The sequence below is a fragment of the Argiope bruennichi genome, chromosome 7 (genome assembly GCF_947563725.1).
Source record: "Argiope bruennichi chromosome 7, qqArgBrue1.1, whole genome shotgun sequence".
NCBI lineage: Eukaryota > Metazoa > Arthropoda > Arachnida > Araneae > Araneidae > Argiope > Argiope bruennichi.
In genome coordinates this window covers 34,263,019-34,287,254 of record NC_079157.1, presented here as the reverse complement: position 1 = coordinate 34,287,254, position 24,236 = coordinate 34,263,019, and the positions used below count along the sequence as shown (strand labels likewise).

The following is a 24,236-nucleotide window of genomic DNA, read 5'->3' as shown; positions in this document are numbered from 1 at the left end:
TAAAGCATAAGGTTTATATTATCAGGTTGTCCATAATTATAAATGTCAAAGTTTATACTATCAGGTTGTTCATAATTATAAAGATAAAAGTTTATATTACCAAGTTGTCCATAATTATAAAGCATAAGGTTTATATTATCAGGTTGTCCATAATTATAAAGGTCAAAGTTTATACTATCAGGTTGTTCATAATTATAAAGATAAAAGTTTATATTTCCAAGTTGTTCATAATTATAAATCATAAGGTTTATATTATCAGGTTGTCCATAATTATAAAGGTCAAAGTTTATACTATCAGGTTGTTCATAATTATAAAGATAAAAGTTTATATTACCAAGTTGTTCATAATTATAAAGCATAAGGTTTATATTATCAGGTTGTCCATAATTATAAAGGTCAAAGTTTATACTATCAGGTTGTTCATAATTATAAAGATAAAAGTTTATATTACCAAGTTGTTCATAATTATAAAGCATAAGGTTTATATTATCAGGTTGTCCATAATTATAAAGGTCAAAGTTTATACTATCAATTTCTGTCGCAAAGTTAATTATATCAATTGACAATTATAATTCCTTCAGATTTTAATATATTGTATTAAAATGGCAGATTCTTAATTCGGTTAGCTGATATTTCAATAATCTAAAACTTTATCTATCAAAGTATCAAAATATCTCTGATTAAAGCAAAAGAAAAATGTATAGTGTTTTTTCTTCCAAGCATTGTACACATAGTTAGAAAAGTGCTCAGGACTTGCATTTTTCACTTCAAATGAGAAATTTCCCCAATCAAATCAATAATTTTACATAATTTCACAATGTATTTTAAGGTAAAATTTATATTATCATGTTGCTTTGAATTTCTGACCCAATTACAATTCCTTCAAATTTTCATTATATGATATTGTGATGGTGATTTCTTCTGCTTATTGTTAATTGGTCAGTTGATATTTCTCTACTCTAAAACGCTCGCCATCAAAGCAGCAAAATATCTCTGGCTGAAGTAAAAATAAATGTTTTCGGGTGCATTTTTGACCAAGCATTGTACACATAGCTTAACTATTTTTCAGGGCTTGAAGCTCTTTCACTTCAAATAAGAAATTCTTTCAAACAAATCAATAATTTAATATAAATATATCAATAATTTAATATTAATATAAATATATTTAATATCGCAATGCATTTTAAGATAAAATTTATATTATCATGTTGCGTTGACTTTCTGTTCCAATTAGAATTCCTTCCAATTTTCATATTATAGTATTGTAATGGCAGATTCTTCTGCTTATTGTCAATTGGTCAGCTGGTATTTCTCTACTATAAAACCCTCGCTGTCAAAGTAGTAAAACATCTCTAATCAAAGTAAAAGGAAAAGTTTAGAGTACTGCTTTTTGGGCCAAGCATTGTACTTGCAGTTTGATCATTCCTCCTAAAGTGAAATAATTTTTTAACTTCAAATGAGAAAATTGTACTAAATAAATTAATAATTTTGTATAATTTCAGCAATATTACAATGTATTGAATTTTAAACAATTTCTTCAGTTTTGAAATAAATTATGTCATTAAAAACGAATTATAAAAAACAGAGTTTTCCTACATTTATTTAATCTCTGCTTACTCATCTTTTGCAAATGAAAAATTCAAGAATGTTTCATTTATGAAAATTTTAGGATAAGTTTTTAATTTTTAAATAAAATTTTTTGCACAAAAATTATTTCAAAAATAGTTTAAATTTAATTTAAGTATTTATTTTTCATTTTTCTGTGACCCTGCTTGTTTTAGAGATTAAATGATCTTCCAAAAATTGAAAATTTTCACTGTTTATTACCGATCATTTAATAATTTAATATACATTTTCGAATAAAATATATTCTTATTTTCATGGAGATGAGTGTCAAAAGATATTATTTTATTTCGAGCTATAAATTACAAACAATTACATCAGAAAATATTCTTTAAGCCGCCTGCCGGAAAGTTTCCATGTTCCTTATTTGCTTTCCTGAGCCAATCATCCGTATAATAATCTTCTAAACTTCCCCCGTATTCTACAGGTAGCATTGATTTGGGGAAGTAATCAAGTAGTTCTTTCAGTGATGAATGCGTGTAAAACTGAAATAATTAAAGAAAAAGTCATTAAAAGACAAAATTTGAAAGAAAATATGAAAATATTATATCTTAATGTCCTGTGGCTAACTTCGGAACCATGAAATAAATATATAATTCAAATTAAAAATGTTTTAAATGAAATTATCTTATATATTTTTTGAATAAATCTATAACTCATAAAGTTAAGGTAATTTTTATATACCATTGTTTCAATGAATCATAGTTAGTAATAAATTCTCGACATTCTATCATTTAAAACAAAAATGATTTACTCTACTTCGACTAAAACAAAGATGAAAAACATTGAAAAGTCGTAATTTTAGATTCATTTTATAACTAACTTTGCAACTCGAGATATCTTAAAAAAATCGTTTGCAAATTGAATTTTATGTAAAATTTAGTTTAAAAGTTTTCAGTTATTTATGTTATGAGTTATTATTGTTTTGGAAATATTTTTTAATTTATAAATTTTTTTAAAATCATCTATGTTTTATTTTCTCTTTCTCATTTTTTAGTTCTTTTATTAAAAACAATTTTTTTATTATTGTTTTATTAGCAACATCTATACAACTAAATTTTAAAAGCGTTGATTATATTCGCATTTCAATATTTTATTTCGTTATAAAATCGATTATTTCATTTATTTCATTTTGGTATAAAATCGATTATTTCTCTATTTCATTTTGTTATAAAATCGATTATTTCACTTATTTTATTTTATTATAAAATTGATTATTACATTTATTTTATTTTGTTATAAAATTAATTATTTCACTTATTTCATTTTGTTATAAACTCAATTATTTCATTTATTTTATTTTGTTATAAAATTGATTATTTCACTTATTTTATTTTGTTATAAAACCGATTTAGTTTTCTTAATGTCTTTTTTACTGATCAATCTCCATAATGTCTTTATTATTATTTAAATACAACTTCAATTTCTATTTTAATTTTTCTTTTGAACATACAAACAAATAAAAACTTATAACAGCTATTCCATTTCTTCAAAACATTTAATTTTTTTAAAGAACAATTTTGAAAAAATTAAATGTTTTGAAGAAATGGAATAGCTGTTTTTTGCTTATACTTACGACTTTTTCAATGTCTTTTGGCAAAAATGGTCTTATCAGTGACACCAGGAAATTTCCAATAAAGTTGACATTGACTAGATGATACCCAAGAAATCTCATTGGCAGTACTTCCTATAGGTACACATTTATTTATTGAATGATTTTGGAGTGATAGTATTAATACTTTAAGCAGTACTTTATTAAAAATGAAAATAAAATTATGACCTTAAAATAACCTTCACGATATTGATTAGTACTCAGAATATCGAAAAACGTCGTGAAGATAATGCACAATACCTTGTATGAAGAAGGATCAAAACGGTTGTAAGTATTGTGAAGGCATATAAAATGAACTATCAAATATTATGGTAATTTAATTTGGTTAAAAGCAAATTTCAAAAAATCATTTAATTTTTTATAAACAATTTTATAACTGTTAACTTATAAACAAGAATGTTAAACAACAACACTTATAAAATAACTTAAATATGTATTATGTAGAGGGAAATAATTGGTAAAATTTATAGATCTTTTATCTGTACTGTTTTATGTGTACTGTTTTCGATTCTTTATCTGTACTGATTTTACTGTTATCTGTACAAAATTCATTGTAAAAAAAAAAGAGTAGTTGAAAAATTCCTATAAAAATATTTTTCTCTCAACCGGATTTTTTTCAATTAAAAAATAATACTTTTTTGATAGTGCAATTTTACAATTTCAAATAGAAGTGTAATGGTCAATATTAAAAGATAATGAAAATCGAATTTTAAATTGAAATTTTGCCCTAAATTTTTAGTCTGAATTCATTTTCCGCTTTTCGTTAATGATTTTTTTAACAATCAATTACCACAAAGCAAACAAGAGCCTCCTGTTTTCTAATTCAGATTAAATTTTCAACCATTTTCTTTGAAAATCGATAATTATAATATTATTTGAAATCATAGAATCATACTTTTAGAGCATTTATCATTTTTTAATTTTAAAAAAAATTATTCTTTGCATAATAAATCCATTATAATGTTTACCCATACCCATTTTATATATATTTTTAATATTATAAAATTTTAGTTGAAACATTTCTTTTCTATATTGATAGTTATTTATTTAAAAGCGACTAAATGTTTTAAAAAAAATTCACCAAAAATAATGTTCACGATATTGACAAGCATTCAGAATATCGGACAATATTGTGGAGATATCTTACAATTAATATCTTGTGCGAATAAGGATAAAAATAATTAAATATTATGAATATCTATAAAATGAGCTATCGAATATTATGATAATTTAATTTGCTTAAAATCAAATTTCGAAAAATTATTTCATTTCTTATAAATACAGTCACATTTTTTGAAATTCCACTTAACTTCCCAAGAAGCGAGCATATATTTTTATATTTGTGTTTTTTTAATTTGCATTTGTGCCTATATTTCCCCCACATTTGAAACTTCCTTCCGCTATCGGATGAGTATTGACTTAGTTAGTAAGTTTTCCCACCCGGGGGCATCTCAGAAATGAGGAGAAGCCTTCGGTATGGTGGTTGGTTCTCTCCGCTCTGGTGGGTGCAAAAATGATGAGGAGTCGCTTACCTCCTATCGATGGAAGGACGGACTTCTCACGGGAAGAGTTGTATTGTGACCGCTGATAGTCCTTTGGATTTAACCATAGTTCCCACTAGTGTTCCTGGCGCGGCGGCCGGTCATTTAGATTTTTCCGTGTTGTTCGGGTGGATCGGAATAAATGGTTAAGGTTACATTTGTAAGCCTTATGTTATACTTATAGGGACGCAAGCAGTTTATACTTAGAGCTTTAAAAAATTAGAGGCCTGTTTCAGATAGTTTTTTCAGCAATTTAAACCAATGAAATTGGTGTTTTGTATTTATGTTGATGTTATTAACCCTAGATGGTCTAGTTGTATTAGAACCTCAAATTCTCCTCTATTCTTTAAACCTTCAGGAAGTCAATGAATAAAATAGGGTCCTTTAAAACGTCGTCTTTGGTGACCTAAACAAGCAAGAATGTCAGAAGGAGATGTGTGACTAGTCTTACACGAAAGGCATTCCGGATGAAGCTTCCATACCTTCTGGAAGGTAAGCGCATCGTTGTGTTCTCTAATAAAATGTCAAATTTGTTTATTTCTTCTTACAAGGGGAGGGTACAAGGTTGAAAATTCAGTTCAGTATGAGATTTAGCGTAATGTTAGTATACATTTCGACCGTTCATATACTAAAATATTGCTACGGAATTTCCGGGTTCGTTTGGATAGTGGAAGTTATATGGTGTGGAGAACGCTCAATCAGCAGTCGGCAGTAGAAAATAAAACAACGACGTTTATTTACACGAAGACACACAGGACAGCACAAGGACGGCAACTATATACACTATAGAGAAGACAATTATCTTCAGCCGAGACGTGCACACTACAAGACTCTACTGCAGACAGTAGCGCACAGCTTAGTTCAGCACTAGCTTGACTCCGTCGCTGCTCTGCTATACTCTGAAAGACTCGTTCTTCACCGTCGATTCCGACTACTCCTCCGGCAGCTGCAGACTGTCTCCTTTTATAGGTTTCAGGTGGCGGGGCTAGAAGCCTCTCAAACAATCAGGAACTTTCGAGGCGTATCTCGGTTCCCAATGGACGGATCGGGAAAATTGCCGATGTTTCGGGTATAATCTATTTTGGCGCCAAATTCGCCAAATTCGTCGCCAAGTAGCCAAATAATCACCAAGTTCGTCGCCAAGTCGTTATATAATCGCCAAGTTCGTCGCCAAGTCGTTAAATAATCGCCATCACAGATTCGTAACAATATGAAAGCGCAATGGCCATTCATTTTCGAGAAAATGGTCCTCAAACTTTCTGCATGGTTTATATACTAACAATGCGCCACTGTCACCAAGACGTGTATAGTATGGTGGCTAAGATTCTGGCGAAGCATTCAGGAGACTAGGGTTCAATTCTGGGGTAATATTTTTCATTGCTTTTTAACTAATTTATTTCAAACTAATTTAACAATTTACAAACAGCTTTAATTAATATGTTTTTCGTTTGTTTATCGAAAAATAAATATTTGTTCTCCTAGTTCTTAGATTAAAATTTATTTTTTAGAAGAAAAATAATTACAATAATGAATGCAAATTTTTAAATAATCAGAATTACTTAAATGAAATTAACATTCTAAATACGGTATCAAATTATATGATATTAATTTTTATATGGAAAAATAAATGCATTTTCTCTTAGTACTTGAATTATAATTTAAAGAAAATTAAGTCATGAAAGCATTTTTCTTTTAAAAATGTATTCAAATAAAATTGCAGACAGTTTTAATTAATATTTAACCCTTTTATCAATCAAAAATGAATTTAAAAAAAATAAATTTCCATCAAAAATTAATATTTATTCACTTAATACTTAAATTATAATTTTATTTTTAAGCAGGAAGAATAGTTACAAACATAACTTAAATAAAGATAAATGTTAATTGAATTACTGACATCATAAAAATATTTCATTAATTTTTTATTACATGCAAGAGCCAGAATGGCAGTTATCGTAAAAACATATCAAACCAGACTGATTATTCACAAGAGAAACCTTGAACAAATTTGTAAATAAAAAAATCATTTCCTTTTAAAAAATGTTTATTTATCTTCAGAAAATCGCGAAAGGAAAATCGTTTGTTACTAAAGATTTTGAATCATCTATCTATGCATTCCATTACTTAACACCTGCTTTCTACTTTTAATTTTTGATTATTAACATTTTGAATATTTGCGGATATAATTTTATTTATTTCAGCTGCTCTCTTTCATTTCCGATATAAACAAAGCTTCGTTAAATTATTATAAATAATTTATATTTATTGAAATAAAAAAAATTAAACATTGTCATGATTTTAACCCTTAATTTGGGAGTTGAAATTTTAGAACTTAACAGGGGAGGTGCGGTCTATGAGACCACATTTCATTTACACTCAAATTAAATTTTCTAATGAATGTATTAGTATGAAAAACTTCCAATATATTTTGCAGATATTTTTCTTAATATATAGATACAGTAGCTCAAAAAATTGAGAGTACACCTTACTTTTACTTGATAAATCGGTCTTTAACAAACAAATAATAGCATAACAAATGGTAAAATTTAGAATAGAAATAAAGAAAACTCAACAAAAAACTTCTAAATTGAAAACTTTTAGAAGCATTTTAAATAAACATACTCAGAATTTTGCCTAAAAAAATTGAGAATACACCAATGAAATTTTTGCTATATCACGCACAGAAACAAAGTGTCACTATTAAGTTGCATGTCTTTTGGCTCTTATAATGGCATCTTAACATCGTGAATCCGATTCAACCAATTTTTGATGGTATCTGAAGATATTTCATCCCATTCTTCTTGCAACACTTGCTTTAAATGGGTTTTGTTTCTAATTTTGTATTTTTGGACCACTTTTTGGAGTGTGGCCCACAGATATTCAATGGTATTGATGTCGGTGTACTGTTGTGGTGTGTGTGTAACTGCTGTTTACAATGAAAAATACACCATATTTTGACGTTACGTACATTCTGTTTGGGATCATTGTCCTGCTGGAAAATGGAATTTCCATCTAAACCCAAATTTTTAGCACTTTCCTTTAGATTACTGCGAAGTATATCCAAGTAAACCATATCGTTTATAATGCCATCTATAAAAATTAAATTTCCTACTCCGGATGAAGCCATGCAACCTCAAATCATGACGGAATCACCATCATGTTTAACTGTAGGACGTACATTTTTTGGATCCAAAGTAGCATTGGGCTTTCTCCATACAGTGCGATGGCTGTCACTGCCAAAAAGGTTGAATTTTCTTCCATTACTAAATACAGCTTTCTCTCAAAGTTTATTTGTCTTCAATTGATGAGTTTTTGCAAACTTTAAATGGTTTTTCTGAATTTGCAAGCTGGTGAACGGTTTCTCTCTAACAATGCGACTTTTATATCCAGCTTGTCTAATAGCATTTCGCACAGTTTCAGCACTTACGATTCAGCCTATGATTTGAAAAATATCTGAAACAAGTTGGATGAACTATAAAGTCACAGCAATCTAAAGGAAAGGGTTAAAAATTTGGGTTTAGACGGAAATTCCATTTTCCAGCAGGACAATGATCCCAAATAGATTGGACGTAACATCAAAATATGGTGTATTTTTCATTGTAAACAGCAATTACACACACACCACAACAGTACACCGACATCAATACCATTGAATATCTGTGGGCCACACTCCAAAAAGTGGTCCAAAAATACAAAATTAGAAACAAAACCCATTTTAAAACAAATTTTGCATGAAGAATGGGGTAAAATATCTTCAGATACCACCAAAAGGTTGAACGGTACCACGACGTTTAGATGCCCTTATAAGAGCCAAAAGACATGCAACTTAATAATGACAGTTTGTTTCTATGCGTGATATTATAAAAAATTCATTGGTGTATTCTGAATTTTTTTCAAGCAAAATTCTGCGTATGTTTATTTAAAATGCTTCTGAAACTTTTCAATTTAGAAGTGTTTCGTTGATTTTTCTTTATTTTTACTCTAAATTAAACCATTTCTTATGGGTAAAAATAAAAACACGTTTGCACTTCCCGGTAATCTGTTATTTATATTGAAAGTCGGATTTATCAAGTAAAAGAAGGTGTATTCTCAATTTTTTGAGCCACTGTATGTTTTAGAAATTTTTCAAAATATATTATCATTGAAAAAATTAAATGCGTTGGAATATACACTTTCTTCTCAAATAACATGTTACAAAAATCATTGCATTCTTCCTTATCTACAAATTTTCACGTTGGAATTAACCGCATCTCTTGTGGGAAATTAATAAGCATCATTCTAAGAAATAAAAACAATGTTTGTTTTTCTTAAGGCCGGAGGAAACATTTAATAATAGCCGTTCTTTTCTTAGGAAAATTACAAGTGGTCATTTCTTAAGTAATGAAAAAATCATTGCATTCTTGCTTATCTAATAATTTTCAAGTGCTAATCAGCCGCATCTCTTGTGGGGAATCAATAAACATCATTCTAGAAATGGAAACAATATATTCTTTTCTTAAGGCGGAAAAAAACGTCTATTAACAGTCTCACTACTCTGATGAAAATAGCAAGTGGTTATTTTCTAAGTAATGAAAAAGCATTGCATTCTTACTTATTTAATAATTTTCAAATATAAGTCAGCCATATTTCTTATGGGGAATCAATAGTCATTCTAAGAATTAGAAACAATATATGCTTTTCTTAAGACGGAAGAAAACGTTTAGGAATAGTCTCACTACTCTGATGAAAATAACAAGTTGTTATTTTCTAAGTAATGAAAAGTCATTGCATTCTTCCTTATCTACTAATTTTCACGTTGGAATTAACCGCATCTCTTGTGGGAAATTAATAAGCATCATTCTAAGAAATAAAAACAATGTTTGTTTTTCTTAAGGCAGGAGGAAACATTTAATAATAGCCGTTCTTTTCTTAGGAAAATTACAAGTGGTCATTTCTTAAGTAATGAAAAAATCATTGCATTCTTTCTTATCTAATAATTTTCAAGTGCTAATCAGCCGCATCTCTTGTGGGAAATCAATAAACATCATTCTAGAAATGGAAACAATATATTCTTTTCTTAAGGCGGAAGAAAACGTTTAGGAACAGTCTCACTACTCTGATGAAAATAGCAAGTGGTTATTTTCTAAGTAATGAAAAAGCATTGCATTCTTACTTATTTAATAATTTTCAAATATAAGTCAGTCATATTTCTTATGGGGAATCAATAGTCATTCTAAGAATTAGAAACAATATATGCTTTTCTTAAGACGGAAGAAAATGTTTAGGAATAGTCTCACTACTCTGATGAAAATAACAAGTTGTTATTTTCTAAGTAATGAAAAGTCATTGCATTCTTCCTTATCTACTAATTTTCACGTTGGAATTAACCGCATGTCTTGTGGGAAATTAATAAGCCTCATTCTAAGAAATAAAAACAATATTTGTTTTTCTTAAGGCAGGAGAAAACGTTTAGAAATAACCGTTCTACTCTTATGAAAATAACAAGTGGTCCTTTTTTAAGTAATGAACAAATCATTGCCTTCTTCCTTATCTAACAATTTTCAAGTTCGAATCAACCGCATCTCTTGTGGGGAATTAATACAATTCATTTTAAGAAATAAAAGCAGTATTTTTTTTTCTTCAAGCAGTATAAAGTATTTATTAGTAGCTCTCTATCCCGATGAAAATAACAAGTGATTATTTTCTAAGTAAGGAAAAATCATTGCATTCTTCCTTATATAATGATTTTCAATTATGAATCAGTCGCATTTCCTGAGAGAAATAAATAAAAATCTTTCCAAGAAATTAAAAAAAAAAATCTGCTTTTCTTAAGACCACAGATAGGATAGAACTTCTAGAAACAATCGTTCTACTCTGATTAAAGAAATGAGTAGTTGTTTCTTATTTAATGAAAAACCATTGTATTGTTCTTTTTGTCTAGTTCTTTTTTTCATTGTTGGCTTATCCAATTTTCTTGTGAATAGTTAATTAACATCATTCTTAGGATTTAAAAGATCTTTTTTTTTTTATCAAAGTCAACACCAATTTAGAAAGTTCAGGAACAACCGTTATAATCTGAATAATTTGAAGCGGTTGTTTCAGAATCAACCATTTAACTGTTTTATTTACTTTACTATAAAATAAGATGGCACATTCTATTTTGGGAATATTTTCTTATTTTGATTCAAATGGAAATCCATTAAATACTTGACTTATCTATATATTCGATGTAATTTTAATATTGAATTATAGTCGTTATGAAAATTTTATTTTTTTCTTACAACTATCAAAGGTTGATAAATCAATGCACATATGGCATAGGAGCAAAACAGTTAAGCTTTTAATGAAAAAAAACCTTATTTAATTATTTCTCTATTGTTAAATAAGCAATTAATTTATGAGAAATTAGTAAATATCATTCGAGGAAATGATAAATCAGAAGTTTAATGTAAATGACAAATTTAAAGTAAGAATGGTGCAATCATAATTTTCCTGGTTCATGTTAAAGCGTCTCAGAACAATCAAAATAGGAAGACACTTACGAATGACACGTGGTGAAATAGATACACATTCTGAGGCGTGCCGTACCTCATGTATCGAATTCCAGCCTCCGCGAAGTCATAAATTAAGTTGAAACCGCTCGCTTGAGTCACAGGATTACGCAATTGCTGCATGGGTATCATGAACATTATTAGTTTCAGATGCTCAAATGGAACTTCGTCCGGATTCCATTTCGCTGAAACATGAAAAAAGTCTTTCAATAACAGGAAACATGACTATAAGTAAGCAGGCCAAATTTTTAGAGTAAATTTTAATTCTTTTATAATGATAATTCAGCATTTTTAATTGAATTATTACAAAATAAAGTTTTTATCTTAATTCGCTTATATTTGGTACTTGGCTTCAAACTTCAAAACCTTCATTCTTCGGTAACTTTCGGCAACTATCATACCGTTGACAGGAACTGAAGAAAATTTCTTTTCAATGTATTTTGGGATATGGACTCAAGAATCATCTGAGAAACAACAGTTAAGCTCTAACAGTTACAGTTTCAGTGACAGAATTTTAAGATTTTCTAATGGCAATACCAACTTTTTTTTACTGGAATGTGTTTCCCATAGAAAAAAATCTCTAAATAGCTTTGGAACAGTACTTATAGCATGAAACGCAATCAGCGATAACAAGAGAGAAACAACAGAAATGACATTCTATTGTCTTTCACAAATTTTCTACTTGATTTACTTTAACCACGATAACACTTTGCACGCGGCAGATGGTACCTAGAACTAAAGCACGTGCCATGCCTAAAGGAATCTGTTAAACGTGTCTCACGTCTGTGTTGACTACACCACAGATATTTGCAGTATACCTTAATACAATCAAAACAGGTTGGATCATTTTTGTAAGAAATATTTTTCAAAAGAGGAAAAAGGTAGTTTTACTCTTTATTTCAATCCAAGGCATATATATAACTCAATCAAACCTGTAACATCCTTTGATAACATCAAGTCTACTGTAATGTTTATGCAATTTCTAATGGTGTACCTCGAAAGTTATCAAAAAGATATTGCTTTTTTCACTTCATGTTTGAAATTTGATTCTACAGAACATTTGTAATGTCTGTGGGTTCAGTACAAGATAATTCTGACTTCTATTTCTAGTATTAAACTTGCTATTATGTGGTGAGAACGTGTCATAGGAAAAAACAAACTCAGGCGTCTTGTCTTCAGACAATGGCTGGCAATTACGAGATCCACCTCAAAGAAACTATCCAATAAAAACTTTAATCTTTTTGAATAAATTCAAGTAAAAGATTACCGTTCATTAATTTTCATTGAAATTCTACAAATAAGGCTACCTGTTTTCTAATCAATCATTAAATCCATGTGAAAGAGGAATGTTGGATAATTTCCCATGAAAGGTTTACAGGAAGGTTTTCAGTTTTCAAATAAGATAATTAATTCAAGTGAAAGACGACTATTGGATAATTTCCCATGAAAGACTTACAGGAAAGTTTCCGGTTTTCAAATAAAATAATTAATCCAAGTGAAAGACGACTATTGGATAATTTCCCATGAAAGACTTACAAAAAGGTCTGCAGTTTTCAGATAAGATAATTAATCCAAGTGAAAGATGACAGTTAAATAATTTCCCATGAAAGACTTACAGGAAAGTCACCTGCTTTCAAATAAGAAAATTAATTAAAATAAAAGATGACTGTTGGATAATTTCTTTAAAAAAATTGCTTAAGTCAGCGGTTTCCACGCTTCAAATGAAGGGATAATAAATTGTCAAGCTTAGCGAATTCTTTTTAAAAGATACCAAGATTTCCTATTTTAAATCGACACGTGCAAAGGAATCCCTATGAAAATCTCATACTATATACTTATGGGGATAAATATTTGATTCGCTTTTTCCCTTTTCGCTCTTGTGTCGTTCTGTGTTGACATGTCTAGTCGCTTCTGCTTGTACGTAAATAATACCTTCCGGGATGGAATAAAGCGGAGTTTAAAATTCGAAAGTGTCTTCTCTCTCTTCGGCCACGAAAGAAATTATATAATTATATACACAGAAATCATATGTTTATATATATATATATATATATATATATATATATATTTGAGCAAATGGAATTCGAACCAATATAATCTAAAATATTATTTTACAAATATTCACTGGCATTACTTTAAATCCAGGGGATTATCTAGAATCGACTTACCCACTTTAAAAACCACTGTTACAGAGCCGTCCTTTCGTCGTTGAGGCAGAACACTGATAAATTTGTAGGCTGGATTTTGTGTAAAGTCAAAACTTATATTACGGAACAGGTAGTCGTGGTTTTTTCTCAAATGCAGACAGTTCAGAATCATGGAGAATGCTCTGTCGATTTTGTAATTGTTACAAATGAGATATAATCTTAAGAAGTCGTCCTCGAATTCTATGCCTCTGGATACTTCCTCTTCTGCTTGAAAATATAAGGAGAAAATCATAGTTAATACCTTCATAGAAATTTGATATTAAATATTTCGTCTCTGAAAGCTGAGAAAATTTTTCTAACCGCAATTACAGCCTGTGTTCTAAAGCGTCCAACTATTTCGGAGATTTTTTTTCTACTGAATAATGACATTTGAAGCAGTCATTTTCTATTTTCAAAAGACTTTTATGTAAAAAAATTATTTAGAATAAAAATATTTTTTAATTTTATTATTATTTGAAATATTTGTTAAGATTTAGATTTTTTTTTCTGTTGCCTCAAATCTGCCTTTTATTTCAAAGACAATCGATTAAAATCAAATGATTGGAATGATAGATACTTTGGTATATACCATCTATCGCTTCTCTGTCTTTTGGCTGAGATCAAGTGTGCATACAATCTATGACGTATATACAATCTATGACCAGAAACTATAGCAAACGTTTAAAAAAATAGTTCAAAATCCTTAAAAATTACAAAAATTTTAGTTGGAAATAATATTTTTTTTTTCAAATTTTGATGTTTTATTAAAGTTTAAAAGATGCAAAACTTTACAATGTTAAATCATTGATCATACAATTTATTTCATTCAGCAAATATTATAAACTAAATATATACCAAATTTCAGGCTGATATTTAGTAGCGAAACCTTGATTAATTCGATTTATTTGGATACCATTATGTTTTTCCAGAAGTGCAAAAACATTCGATTTCATCTTTATGAAGAACCATTCCTTGCAAAGATCTTGAGCGCGATTCCTCGAAGATAATCATCCTGTTATGGAAATCATGCTGTCTTTCTTTCTGATTTGAATCTTTGAGCATACAAGGTACATTTTGGATCAAACCGGTTGCAATATTTCACTCACTTCCTAGATACCAGAGCTTTAAAAAGTACTTCCCAAGAGCAAGAAATACCTCTGATAATGTACTGCTAAGCATTCTGAAACATTTTGATGATCGTCTTGTAACACACATATATAATTTTTTAAAAACCTGATGAAGTGTTAGACAGATTTACTTGGAGAGATATGGATTTTTCTTTTTGTTCAGAAAATATCAGATACCCATATCTTCAAAATATTTTATGGTGTTCAAAATACCTAACTGAATCATAGAATTATTGTCCACTGCCTTTTTCTAATAGGACTCACTACCGTGAATTCTCAAAGATATGTTTGTATTCTACCCGGAACCATGAACCATTCCGTTTGTTCAGAAGTGTAACTGGCTTCGAGTTCAAGTTCATGAAGAACCATTCCTTGCCTTGAAACGATTTTGAACGAAATTCTTTAATGAAGTGGAAATCAACTTATTGAAGTAGCATTTATTGTTCCCGATGTGAATTGTGGTGGATTGATATGGGCGAGAGTATAGAACCGGGACCCTTGTGTTCGAAGCCGAGTAACACGACCACAATACAAAAGCAATTGCTCGTGTAGCGTAGCTGTTAACTGGCTTATAAGCTTTTCAAGGCAGACTTTCCCTCCAGTGAGTTGGACGATATAGCTGTTGAGTGGTGATGTATTTAGCTGTTGAGTCTAATGCGCCTGTACCCATTTGAGTTGGTGAGCATGTGTATGAGTGTTGCTGTTGCGCCAAGTGAGTCTGGCGATTTTGTGTTGCTGCGTCAAGTGAATCTGACGACTTAGGTTTGATATAGGCAGATGGCACCACAACAGCTGTACGAAGGTTGAAGTTTCATCATGCGAGGTCACCAATGTGGCGAATTGAAATGATCGAGGATAAAACCTGGGCCCTTGTGGTTCGCAGCCGAGCAACATGACCACAATACAAAAGCAATTGCTCATGTAGCGTAGCTGTTAACTGGCTTATAAACTTTTCACCACAGAATCTTTGACCATGCAAGTGATATTCTGGATCAACAGGTTGCAATATTTCACGCACTTTGACATATAGCAACTCATATAAGAGCAAGAAATATCTCTGATAGCACTGATAATTTATGATCAATCATTCACCAAATATCGTACTGACAGTCTTATAGCGCACATCTTTAATCTTTTAATAAAGACGACGTGTTAGTCTTTCTTGGTGAGACATGCATATTTCTCTTTGTTCAGAAAACATCTCTCTCATTCTTTTGATATAATTATATTCTGTATCTATAAATACATTGTATTTTGTACAATTTTTAAATAAATTATGCTTTATTGTTAATTTGTACAACATTTCATTAATTTGCCTTGTAGCGGATTGGTATGAGCTAGGATAGAACTTGGGACCTTGTGGTTAGCAGCCGAGTAACAAGACCACAAGATAAAAGTAATACTCATGGCTCGTAGCTGTTATCTGGCTTATAAGCTTTCACCACAGTACTCTCCCTCCAGTGGGTTGGAGGTGAGACGAACGATATGGCTGTTGAGTGGTGATGTATTAGCTGTTGATTCTAATGCGCCTGTACCCATTTGAGAAGCGCCAAGCGTTATGGAGAGGGTGTATGGGTGAGTGGTCGCTGTTGCGTCAAGTGAGTCTGAAGGCTTTGTGCTGCTGCGTCAAGTGAATATGACTATGGTTTGCTGTGGGTAGATGGTGCCACAACAGCTGTACGAAGGTTGAAGGTTCATCGTCCGAGGTCACCAATGTGGCGGATTGGCGATGAGCGAGGATAGAACCTGGGACCTTGTGGTTCGCAGCCGAGTAACAAGACCACAAGATAAAAGTAATACTCATGTCTCGTAGCTGTTATCTGGCTTATAAGCTTTCACCACAGTACTCTCCCTCCAGTGGGTTGGTGGTAAGACGAACGATATGGCTGTTGAGTGGTGATGTATTCACTGTTGATTCTAATGCGCCTGTACCCATTTGAGAAGCACCAAGCGTTATGGAGAGCGTGTATGGGTGAGTGGTCGCTGTTGCGTCAAGTGAGTCTGAGGGCTTTGTGTTGCTGCGTCAAGTGAGTCTAATGACTTTGGGTTGCTGCGTCAAGTGAGTCTGACGACTTTGGGTTGCTATGTCAAGTGAATCTTACTACTTTGGTTTGCTGTGGGTAGATGGTGCCACAACAGCTGTACGAAGGTTGAAGGATCATCGTCCGAGGTCACCAATGTGGCTGATTGGCGATGAGCGAGCATAGAATCTGGGACCTTGTGGTTCCCAGCCGAGTAACAAGATCACAAGATAAAAGTAATGCTCGTGTCTCGTACCTGTTATCTGGCTTGTAAGCTTTCACCACAACCTTTACGGATATGGCTAAATTTTGAAATAAAATTTAAAAGAACATGTCTTACCCTGTAACATTTCCTTAAGTAGTGCCAAATATTTCCAATCATCTTGTGGGAAAATTTCATGATATTTTTCCTGAATGGGCGCAGGGATATATCTGATATCTAATGGATAAGCATCAACGTCTTCGATGTCATTTGATATTATGTTCATTCTTTTCTGTTGTAGCAAACTTTTATACTTCTATAAAAATTTCAAACATGAATGAATTATTTGATAGAGAAATTTAACTAATAAAGCATAAATTAAATAATATTTCAAGAAAGATAAAATCTAATCATATCTGTATCTTAACCCCTTCAGGACCAACGCGTGAAGAACGAAGCGCTCTCACAAGACCGAATGGGGCGTCACCATGGGCCCACACAATTTTCGTTCAGCCTAATTTTATAAAACAATTTATATAAAATCATCATTTTAATGTAACGATTTCAATTTCCTAAGTAGCATTTGTAATATGCTACTTCTTAATATTGTTACGAACCTGTGATGCGGCTTCCTACCATAGCTGGTTCCATAGGAGGTCCCAGAGCTTGGCGACAAACTTGGCGATCATTTGGCGACTTGGCGACGAATTTGGCGACTTTGGCGCCAAAATAGGTTATACCCGAAACATCGAGAATTTTCCCGAGCCGTCCAGTAGTAACGGAGATACGCCTCGAACGTTCCTGATTGGTTGAGAGGCTTCTAGCTCCGCCTCCTGAGACCTATAAAAGGAAGCACCCGCAGCTGCCGGGCGGTGGTGAGTCGAGTGGTGAATTGAGTACTCGGAAGCGACAGAGAAGAGTGGTCGTGGACCAGTGGAGTCGTCGGAGTCGTGAACCGACGGTGAATTGGGTCATGGACCAGTGGAGTCGAAGAGTAGACGGAAGCGACGGTGAAGAACTCGTCGTCCAGGGACTAGCGGAGCAGCGACGGAGTATAGCTGCTGTGTATACTGTTGTATGCTGCTGTGTATATTGTTGTATGCTGCACGTCTCGGCTGAAGATAATCGTCTTCTGTGCTGTATATAGTTGTTGTCTTTGTGCTGTCCTGTGTGTCTTGGTGTAAATAAACGTCGTTGTTTTATTTTCTACTGCCGCCTGCTGATTGTGCATTCTTTACACCATACAACTCCCACTATCCAAACGAACCCCGGGAATTTCGTAACAATGTGTATTAACATAAAGATTATAACATTAATATAAATCAGTGGTTCTTAACCTTTTTAAGCCGCGACCCAAATTTGAGAAATATGTTCATGTCGCGACCCAAAAAAAAGTCACATTTTTTTCATTGCTTTATTTTAAATCGTATTTTTAAAAAATCTTCAATCCTACGATGATGATTTTTTTTAACTTACAAATTTTTTATTTATTTTTTTAATAATAAAGATAAACAAAAGTACTTTTCGATCCAAGAAAAATTTAATTAATAATCAAGTGTTTTTAATAATTTTTATTGACCAAATTAAAATATATTTATAACTTTTTGAAAATAATTGACATTTTAATTTATTCCTAAAAAAAAAAAAGAAATATCAATACATATGTTAAGTCTTATAAATTTTAAATGCAAGTCATACAGTTTTAATGAGAACCTTGTGCTTGAATACATTTTGAAAGATCTTTAAACCTCGGTTGAATGTTTGTCAAGGAGCACCTTATATCTATTTCAGGATTTAACTTGTTCCAGTAATTGTTTTTGATTACACACACAGCCGAAAAACCAGCCTCACACATATATGTTGTTGCAAAGGGATCTTATATTTTTTGATATTGTTAATCACATTCATTTTCGATTGTTGATATTTATTCAAGTCGTCATTTCTAAAATGTCTGAAATTTGGTGTATTACTAACTTTTTTGGTTCGACTCAGCGCGACCCAAGAAATATGCTTCGCGACCCAATTTTGGGTCGCGACCCATAGGTTAAGAACCGCTGATATAAATGAATGAAATAAGCAAAACACTTAACTTTTAACTATATCCACGAAAATAAATATTATACGCATGAAAACAAAGTTATAAATTTAAAGATTGTATAATATTTCATTCTCACAGCCAGCAACAGAAATCTGAACGCATTCAACAAGAAAGCTGGAATCCCTTTAAATCACACATGCATTTTCAGAGCCGTTTGTTTATACCAATAAATCTATCAAATTTAGAAACGTAGAATACAAACCAATGCCTGCCCGCAAATGAAGATCAAATGCCATATAATTAAACTGTTAAATATTTCACTCTTTTTATAATAGAAAAGCAAAATAGAACTGATCAAAAACATGCAAATAGCGATCCCGAAACAGCATATATTAAATCTATTCTCCCCTGCATAAACAAATAAGCATTCCATCCTTTTCCCAGTCAAAATGTAAACAAAAACCCAGAGCAAAATAAATCATTGCCCTTTAAATGCACAATCCTCTCGAAAGAGCTGAACACGTGCAGTTGCTTACATGTTTAGATACCCCTGATAAAAAAAACGCTCAAAACCGAAAGGATATATTGAAGGTCAACCCTCTGTGAGATATGCTTCAAAGTTATAAAAGACTTCAACCGCCATCTAGTGTTGTTTAAAAAATTAAATAAAACGTTCCAAATAGAAATCGCACCGGCGTGATTGTGGGCCCACAGAGACGGAAAGGCTTGTAATTACGTCTACGTGGCCATGGTCCTGAACGGGTTAATCATCATATACGTTATGATTATAATTTAGAATACTTGTACAAAAACATAAAATATCTTTTTAAAATAGAAAAGTTGGTATTTATTTTATTTTATTGGATTCCAAATTTCAAAACATGACGTCCCTTTTAGGCCTCCCTATTATGTTGAAGATACTTTATGATGTTTAATTGTAGATATGGCGAGAAATGCATTTGAGCTTGTTTATATCGTTCCGAATAAGGCGTCTAGCCTCAGACATGCATTTTTTCAATAAAAAGAAAAAAACATTTCTTTTTTCAATAACAATGACTACAATCCCGTTACGGTCAGCGCATCTTTTCAATAACAGAAGATTTCTCTTCTGGGAAACACGTGACCTTGAAATAACTCGGCGTAGAGGTTCGATTTCCAAAATGCTGTTGTTGGTTATAGGGATGACGAATATTTTCAGAGCGGTTATTACGTAACCAATATCAAAAAAGTCACAAATACAAGTTATCAATACTTTTCAAAAAGGGGTGTGATTCAAATCCTAGATACGATCTTACTGATGATATTTCGATTTCAGATTTTAGAAAGTAACAATCGATACGATATCACTGAAATTTGCCGGAACGGTGACTACTGGAAAGTAAGAATCGATACAATCTGTCCAATGGAAGCTCTCGAAAGAAATCTGTGATTGGATTGAAAAGTGAACGGACCGGTTATTGGAATATCGTATCGTATCATTGAATTGCATATCACTGAAATTTATCGGAGCGGTGATTTCACCGGAAAGTGCGAGGCTTCACTGGAAAGTGCGGAGTCACCGCTCCACTTTACGGGAGTGACCGATATTCGTATTGGATGATGCGCTATTCCATACAGATCATTTTTAATTGCTCGTGACATGATTGACTTTGATTACATGTACTCTGTTTACTGCTGGCGCCATCTATTGGTAGAATATAGGACTAAAGTAAACATTTTAAAGAAATGACATATATTTTTAACTCATCTTTTCCAGAAAATGGTTCACTCTAATAAATAAATTAAATAAATAGTTTTGAGAAAAAAAAATTAAGAAGTAAGCTGAAACAGATAAATTAATTCAATCACACGTTAATTAAATTAGTAAATTAAGTATTAATTACAATGAATAAATTTTATATTTAATATTAAGTAATAATTTTTAATTAATAATATGATTGAAATAACAGATATTTGGAACGCATATTTAAAAATAACAATAGCAATATTATTTGTTATTCAAAAAATCGTGGATTATGCATCTCTAGTTGGTTACATTCATGGGAATTGCATACATTTTTTTTTTTTTTGCCTTACATGGGGGGAAAAAAATTAGCAATCATTTCAACTGCAGAGCGAAGTATTTTGCATATTTGCCTATCATTTTTTTAAAAAAATGTACTAGTTACAGTGCGCTATTCTTGAATTTGTAGCAACGAATTTCATTATATAGAGTAAATTAACAAAATTAAAGTTCGATGCTTCTAATGCCACTTGATAATGAGATTCTAAATAGCTGTGTATATAATTTTTTCTAATTTTAATCCATGATACTGTAACTTGTCTTTCTTCTTTTTCCTACAAACTGTTTAAATAAAAAAAAATCCTTTGCTTATAACTATGAAAAAATCTTACTACCAAATATTTAAATAACAATAAAAAAGGGTTTGAATTTCGCTGCAACAAAGAAATTATTGTTAGAAAATTAGCAAGGAATATTAAATTATCGAAACACTAAGAAATTATTCTTCAAAATTTAACATGATCACAAAACGAGATTTCCATTTTGAAAACTGCGCGAAATTAAGTTATTGAATGATAAAGATGAACTTTTTTGAAAAATAAATATTACGGAAAAACAAGCAAAAATTCGCTTATTTTTTTTATAAATTAATAATGTTACCGCTTTGTTGGCGCTCTTTGTTAAAGAATGTTGCAACCATGCGCTGACTTGGCTTCAGCGATTAAATTTATGGTAACCCTGCTGACATGGAATCAGCTATTAAAACAGATTCGTATTGAATCATTGTGGTGTCGGTTGAACGTCGATAAAATAAAAGGTTGGTTTTCGAATTGTCGTTTGATTTTAAATAAGATTACAGTCTACTTATTAAAAAATTGAAATGAACCAGTTTAAACTTATGGTAAATTCGTACCAAATAATCTTAAAAGAAAATTTTAAAAATCCATCTGAGATAAAAATTTTCCTCTACCAATGCATATCTGTGCAAAATTTAATAGCTCTATATCAATTAGTCTTATTACATATTGCCATCCTAATGCATAGAAATATATAAATTCTTTTGTATTATTAGAAAGGATTCTAATTACAATTTTGAGCTTGAATCTCAAAAGATTCAAAATTTAGCTTCTATTTGCTTCTTTTATGCAGATATTTCCATACTATAAATATGTTGCTGCTCATAGCTGATTTTTGAATGTTTGATAAAGAGTTCTAAAAAATTAAGTTAGATACATAATAAAATATTTAAAGAAAATTTATTGTTATCTTTGTTCATTCATTAAGCATTTTATCTTATTTTTGTTCATTTCATTAAAACTTTCCTAAATAAATGACTATACTATATTGTGTTTAATATTAATACAAAGAGAAATTTAATGAAAATAATTTTTTAAATATGCTTTTACGTTTAATAAAAACTTTTATTTTTATTTTATTTAATTATTTTTGAAATTTTTTTCATTTAAATTGTAATATTTTAATTAAAATATATAATTTTAAAAACTTTAAAAATTACATATTTTTAAAAAATATTAGTACCAGGTGGCTCGCTATGTAAAATTTAATACTTATTTAAAAATTGACTTTTATTTAAATAATAAAATTAGGCATTGTCTTTAAAAATACACAATTGTACAAAGGTTAAGAGCTTTAAAGCGTAGGTAATTAAATTTATTGTAAGTAACCAATTACAAATTCTGCTTTTGTAAATCCATTTAAATAAATGATATTGAAAAACAATACAGAGAAAGTGCATAAAAAAGATCTTATATATATATATATATAATTTTATTATTGCTTTTATTTTGGTTTCTTAAATATTTCAAGTAAAGTTTGTTTCCTTCATTTTTTTCAAACTTCAATATTTTAAATTAATGACGCAAAACTAGTATTTTTAGAAAATTGTTTATCCTCTTATGCTAGCACATTGATTATTTTCCACAAGAAGTAGAAACGATACCACAAGGAAACTTATGCAAAAACACAATTTTAAATTTTCTCTAAAAATTAAATTAATTTTTTTTTATTTGGAATTATAAGATGCGGGCTTTGGTGTACTTTTCGTGACCATCAGGGCTATCTGAGTGATCAATTTCATGACTATAAAAACGGAAGATTTGATTGTGCATCGCAGACACACACACATGCGCACGCACATACACACACAATTCTTTCAAGAAATCGACATTCATATGTAAAAAAGAACTAAAAGTTAATTTCAGCTTTTGATATATCGACTAATAAACCATAAAAATCAGTTAACTATTCTGAAAATGTCTTTGTTTACAAGACATAACTAAAAGAATATTGTTGCCACTGATTTAAAAGTTTATAAATAACATATACGCAAGAATCTTAAAATTTCAATACAGGAAAACATTTATGATATTCAGATAGAACAAATCATATCAACTTACTAAATATGTCCAATATAAGCCTGTAAAAAACAATAAAATTAAAAATAATAGTCTTCTACGTAATGAACGACTCATATATAAGCTATAAATTGGATGAAACGAAACTGACCAAGCACTTCGTTCATAAATCTTAAAAGTGAGTGTGGCTTTTTTATAAATTCCTTGCACCTGCTAAAGATATCTACGCAAATCTAGTTTCCTTCATTATGAGAGGCTAAATCAACTTCGTGCTTATGGAATAAGCTTAGTATTATTGAAATAAGTCAAGTTTTAAGTAAGGCACTAGTTGTAAAAGAAGTACCTAAAGCAATGGGACTAAAGGTATGTTTTCGGTACCTTCCTCTTAATGGTTTTAGAAAAATATTTTAAATTTTAATACACGTATATTATGATATTATTTTTGAAGTTTTCACCATTTTGTTCTTACATACGTTCTAGCTAAAAAAATAAGCAATAAACACACAAATGCGAGGCACACATTCAAAACGGTGAAATAAAATACACATTTTAGACAGAGGTTGAATAGTCAGCCAAATGCAAATCGATAAATAAACTCAACATAAAACGCAATCTCGCAGTCGCGCCGTAACACCTTAAAAAAGGGCTTACCGGAAGTATTCTTCATTTCGCAAGTACCGATAATTCTGTGAAATTCGAGATTTCTACACGAGTGGATGAAATGCATTGGGGGGGGGGGTGTCGGTATGTTGAATGTATTAAGCAGAATGTGATTCACAGTGATATCCATTGATTCTAGAACCATTTTCAAATGGTCCAAAATGCCAGAACAAGACAGGATTGGAAACCGGAGAATAACCACATCGTCAGACGATCGCTACCTGTTGCAATGTATCAAATGCTGGAGGACCTTATGGGCGCGAAGGCTGGCATCGCAGCTCTCAGCTGCTCCAAGATAGCCCATACCCCTCAAACTGTG

General features: G+C 30.9%; 1 protein-coding gene across 1 annotated transcript; it reads right to left on the bottom strand.

Annotated features, from left to right (window-relative positions):
• Window positions 1-1,887: 1,887 nt before the first annotated feature.
• On the bottom strand, window positions 1,888-23,419 carry LOC129976406 (alpha-tocopherol transfer protein-like). The gene is made up of 6 exons (XM_056089952.1): window positions 23,300-23,419; window positions 16,981-17,158; window positions 13,475-13,717; window positions 11,298-11,491; window positions 3,200-3,310; window positions 1,888-2,108 (listed from the first exon to the last, which is right to left on the bottom strand). Exons 1-6 carry the CDS (start codon window positions 23,372-23,374, stop codon window positions 1,941-1,943), a joined length of 969 nt encoding a protein of 322 aa, XP_055945927.1. The 5' UTR covers window positions 23,375-23,419; the 3' UTR covers window positions 1,888-1,940.
• Between the last annotated feature and the right edge of the window lie 817 nt (window positions 23,420-24,236).

Bases quoted from the DNA above. Each gene is read 5' to 3' on its own strand.
- LOC129976406 (XM_056089952.1), bottom strand. From the start codon at position 23,374: ATGAGTCGTTCATTACGTAGAAGACTATTATTTTTAATTTTATTGTTT. The intron at 11,492-13,474 runs GTAAGTCGATTC...TTCATGTTTCAG, and splicing joins AACAGTGGTTTTTAAAGTGG to CGAAATGGAATCCGGACGAA. The intron at 2,109-3,199 runs GTAAGTATAAGC...TAATTATTTCAG, and splicing joins CAAAAGACATTGAAAAAGTC to TTTTACACGCATTCATCACT.